The sequence below is a fragment of the Cebus imitator genome, unplaced genomic scaffold, assembly GCF_001604975.1.
Source record: "Cebus imitator isolate Cc_AM_T3 unplaced genomic scaffold, Cebus_imitator-1.0 Scaffold464, whole genome shotgun sequence".
Lineage (NCBI taxonomy): Eukaryota > Metazoa > Chordata > Mammalia > Primates > Cebidae > Cebus > Cebus imitator.
The window spans coordinates 740,107-744,672 of NW_016107779.1; the positions used below are offsets into that span (position 1 = coordinate 740,107).

The window sequence follows — 4,566 nt, forward strand, 5'->3', positions numbered from 1 at the left end:
GGAGGCTGAGGCAGGAGAGTCGCTTGAACCCGGGAGGTGGAGGCTGCAGTGAGCTGAGATCGCGCCATTGCACTCCATCCTGGGCGACAGAGCAACTCCGTCTTAAAAAAAAAAGATAAAATCAGCTCGAATCCTATAGCCTATGGCCCTGAGAAATCCTGTGCCCCTGAGATCTTTGCAGTCACCTGCGACTCCAGAGAAGCGGTCCCTATGAGCACAGAACTGGCTGACCGGGTTCCAATCCCAGCTCTGCCGCAAACAAGCAGTGGGAACTCAGACAAGTCTCTAAACTTCAGTGGGGCTGAGTTTTTGCCCCATCAAGTGGGGGCAATCATGGCGCTGTTCTCATGGGGTTGTCCCTAGGGTCCAGTGAGTTGACTCGCTGCGCCTGGCATGCCCCGATGCCAAGCATGTGGCAGGCCTATCCAGCTGCTACTGATAAGGTCAGTGCTCCTTATCAGCCCTGCTCCTGCAGTTGCCTATTCAGGGACAAAATCAGTCCCTTTTCTGTGATGTTACCAAAAAACCCCACTCACAGGCTGGGCTCAGTGGCTCACGCCTGTAATCCGAGCACTTTGGAAGGCCGAGGCAGGTGGATCACAAGGTCAGAAGTTCAAGACCAGTCTGGCCAAGATGGTGAAACCCCATCTCTACTAAAAAAAAAAAAAAAATTAGCTGGGTGTGGTGGCATATGCCTGTAATCCCAGCTACTCGGGAGGCTGAGGCAGGAGAAATGCTTGAACCCGGGGATGGAGGTTGCAGTGAGCCGAGATCATGCCCCTGCACTCCAGCCTGAGTGACAGGGTGAAAATAAATGAATAAGTAAATAAATTGAAAATAAATAAATAAAAATGAAATGGTCAGAAAGCTACAGTGTGGAGGGTAATTAGAAGGCTGGAGAGGGTGATAGGACCTTTACCCCAAAACAGCTTCTCAGTGTCTTTTTTCAAATAAAAAATGTTCTTTTTTTTTTTTTTTTTTTTGACATGGAGTCTCACTCTGTCACCCAGGCTGGAGTGCAGTGGTGTGATCTCGGCTCACTGCAACCTTTGCCTTCGGCGTTCAAGCAATTTTCCTGCCTCAGCCTCCCAAGTAGCTGGGATTACAGGCGCTGCCACCACGCCTTGCTGATTTTTGTATTTTTAGTAGAGATGGGGTTTCACCATGTTGGCCAGGCTGGTCTTGAACTCCTGACCTCAGGTGATCCACCTGCCTCGGCCTCCCAAAGGGCTGGGATTATAGGCATGAGCCACCATGTCCGGCTTACTCACTATTTTTTAAACTCCCTCCCATTTTAGTTCTTCACTCATACTTTTCTCTAATGAGACTGCATTCTGTTAAACTCCTTAAANTAGAGATGGGGTTTCACCATGTTGGCCAGGCTGGTCTTGAACTCCTGACCTCAGGTGATCCACCTGCCTCGGCCTCCCAAAGTGCTGGGATTACAAGCATGAGCCACCGTGCCCAGCCAAGATGGGGATTTTTGATCCTGAAACCCCAGCTCTTAACCACTTGTGTCCCTGGCAGGGCGGCGTGGTTGGTATCACCATCGACTGGCACTGTGACCTCGACTGGCACGTGCGACACTGCAAACCCATCTACGAGTTCCATGGGCTATACGAGGAGAAAAACCTCTCCCCAGGCTTCAACTTCAGGTGTCTGCCAGCCCCCACACTCCAGCCATTCTTCCTGGTGGTCCTGCAGGGTCTCCTACTCCCCCAACCCTTCGTGGCTGAAAAAGCGTCCCCAGAGGGGAGCAGGGGGTCTGCACGGCTCCTACTGTGCCTTCCTCCCATGTAGAAAGCCAGCAGGGAGTGAGACGTTGAAGTCTCCAATCCTCTGTCCCTGGGTCTCAGTCCCTTTGAGGTTCACCCAGCCAGGACTAGCTGGAGAAATTGCTGACATCAGGAGCTGGGGCAATGGTCGGGCACAGTGGCTCATATCTGTCATTGTGGAACCTCAGGAGGCTGAGGTGGGAGGATGGCTTTGAGACCAGGAGTCTGAGGCTGCCATGAGTTGTGATTACACTACTGCACTGCAGGCTGGGTGACAGAATGAGACCCCATCTCTTTAAAATGAACAAACAGCTGGGCGCAGTGGCTCACGCCTGTAATCCAAGCACTTCGGGAGGCTGGGGCAGGTGGATCACGAGGTCAGGAGTTTGAGACCATTTTGGCCAACATGGTGAAACCCGTCTCTACTAAAAACACAAAAATTAGCAGGGTATGGTGGCACATGCCCGTAGTCCCAGCTACTCGGGAGGCCGAGGCAGGAGAATCACTTGAACTCGGGAGGCGGAGGTTGCAGTGAGCCAAGATAGCGCCATTGCACTTCACCCTGGGTGACAGAGTGAGACTCAGTCTCAGAAAACAAACAAAAGCAAGGAGTTGGGGCAAGAGCTGGGTACAACTTTCCCAGAATGAGGCCCGGGAGCCTGCCGGGGCTGGGGATGGGGCTGTATTTAGTGACCGCTAAGGCTCCTGCATCCCTGATCCGCTGAGAAATCCAGACCCAAGACAGGCCCCTCCATCACCCTCCTGCCACCTCAAGGTTTGCCAGGCACTTTGTGGAGAACGGGACCAACCACCGTCACCTCTTCAAGGTGTTTGGGATTCGCTTTGACATCCTGGTGGACGGCAAGGTGAGCGTCCGGCGTGAGTGTGCTGGCAGCTGAGACACGTTCTTGGCTCCTATGAGTACCTCTGGGCGTCTACACTTACAGACGTCCGGAAGTTGGATGGGTTCATCCTGCAGTTTTACTTCTAATAACAGACGGGGCGTGGGGGCTGTCCAGGACAGAGCTTTGCAACCTGTGGCCAGGCCTCCCCCACAGTCCCCTTGGGCCCAGGGAGGCAGAGCCAAGGTCAAAACCCAGGTCTACTGACCAGTAGCTGTAGGTGCATGTAGAGTCAGAGGCAGGGGCGGTTCACAGCTGAGGGTGGGAAGTGTCCTTGTCCCTTTTCCAGCTGGGCCCCTTCCGACTGGTAGCCCTTCTCTCCCTGGGTCCTTCCACCAGGCCGGGAAGTTTGACATTATCCCCACGATGACCACCATCGGCTCTGGGATTGGCATCTTTGGGGTGGTAAGTGCTGGGGTCACCGGGTCACCATGCTGTGTCGGCCCCTTCTCTTCCACAAGTCAGTAGCAGCAAGACACCCCTCACCCCAAAACTTGACCCTAACTGCCTATCATTTCTGGGCCAGCAGCTGCCCACCCCACCACACACAGCAGATCTAAGAAAACCAAGGCCCAGAGCTGGGGTACAGTGGCTCGTACCTACAATCGTGGCACCTTGGGAGGCCAAGGTGGGAGGCTGGCTTTGAGGCCAGGAGTCTGAGGCCGCAGTGAGCTGTGATTACACTGCTGCACTCCAGCCTGGCGACTGAATGAGACCCCCCTGTCATTCTGTCGGGGTGGAACTATCTTGGTCCCCTGAGAGTCCTGCAGGGCCTCATCCACCCTCCAGGAAACAGGCCTCCAGTGAGGAGGGATCCGGCCAGGCCACAGCGTCAGGGACTGAGCGGGGATGTGGCGGGCTCTGTGCCTGCCCCCGGATTCCCACGCTGTCTCCGTGCCCTTCCCTGACCCCAGGCCACCGTCCTCTGTGACCTGCTGCTGCTTCACATCCTGCCCAAGAGACACTACTACAAGCAGAAGAAGTTCAAGTACGCTGAGGACATGCGGCCAGCGGAGGTGAGGGAGCTCCCTGAGCCCGGCCCTCGGAGCCTCCGGCACGGGCATCTGTGTTGCGGGGGGCGGGCAGCTGCTTCCCCAGCACCGACTTGTGTCCCCCAACCTTGCACCACACACACAGGGTGAGCGTGACCCCGCCGCCACCAGCTCCACCCTGGGCCTGCAGGAAAACATGCGGGTATCCTGATGCCACCCCGACTCCTGAGGCAGAGGGTCTCCGCAGGAAGTCTCCTACCCTCTTGGCCAGGCACATACCAGTTTGCCAGAAGCTCAGGGTGCAAACTAGGAGAGATGTGTGCCAATCTGAGCTCTGGCTCCAACTCCACACCCCCCAAGGGAGCCTGCCCAGGTCTCAGCCACTCCTGGGGGGAAGGGCTGGGCTGGGCAGGCTCCCACACAGCTGTACGCTAGCTTCGCATTTCTCTCTCTGGACCCTCACGATCCATCCCTCTGCCTCCGTTCCTCCAGCTCTGGGCTCTCCAATGTGGCAGTGGATAACCATAGGTGACTAAATTAAACTAAAATAAAATCAATGAAACACAGCATTCACTTCCTCAGTTGAACTAGCCAGGTTTCAGCTGCTCAGTAGGCACGTGTGGCTAGTGGCTGCCATATTGGACGGCTCGGGGCATTTTCACCATCGAAGAAAGTTCTGTGAGACAGCTCTGCTTGAGCCCTGTTTCCTCCTGGCCTTGGGCTTCCCTGGGAAACGTTTCGACCATGCAGGCTCCTGGGTCTGGCCCAGACCTCCGAAACCACAGGCCCCAGGGCTGGCCATATGACCTATATGGACGGCAAACTCCCTAGGCCATTCTGGGACCTAAGCTGAAGAACTACTGTCCTTGAACTTCTTTTTTTTTTTTTTTTTTTTTT

The 4,566-nt window shown here is 55.2% G+C and overlaps 1 protein-coding gene across 1 annotated transcript in view; it reads left to right on the forward strand.

The window, feature by feature from the left end:
- P2RX1 (purinergic receptor P2X 1) overlaps positions 1 to 4,236 on the forward strand; it is an 18,569-nt gene extending 14,333 nt beyond the window's left edge. The window contains exons 8-12 of the mRNA XM_017512193.2: positions 1,528 to 1,655; positions 2,551 to 2,641; positions 3,017 to 3,082; positions 3,592 to 3,693; positions 3,815 to 4,236. Coding sequence (XP_017367682.1) covers positions 1,528 to 1,655; positions 2,551 to 2,641; positions 3,017 to 3,082; positions 3,592 to 3,693; positions 3,815 to 3,880 — 453 coding nt within the window. The 3' untranslated portion in view covers positions 3,881 to 4,236. The remainder of the gene's footprint in view (positions 1 to 1,527; positions 1,656 to 2,550; positions 2,642 to 3,016; positions 3,083 to 3,591; positions 3,694 to 3,814) is intronic.
- The last annotated feature ends 330 nt before the right edge of the window (positions 4,237 to 4,566 follow it).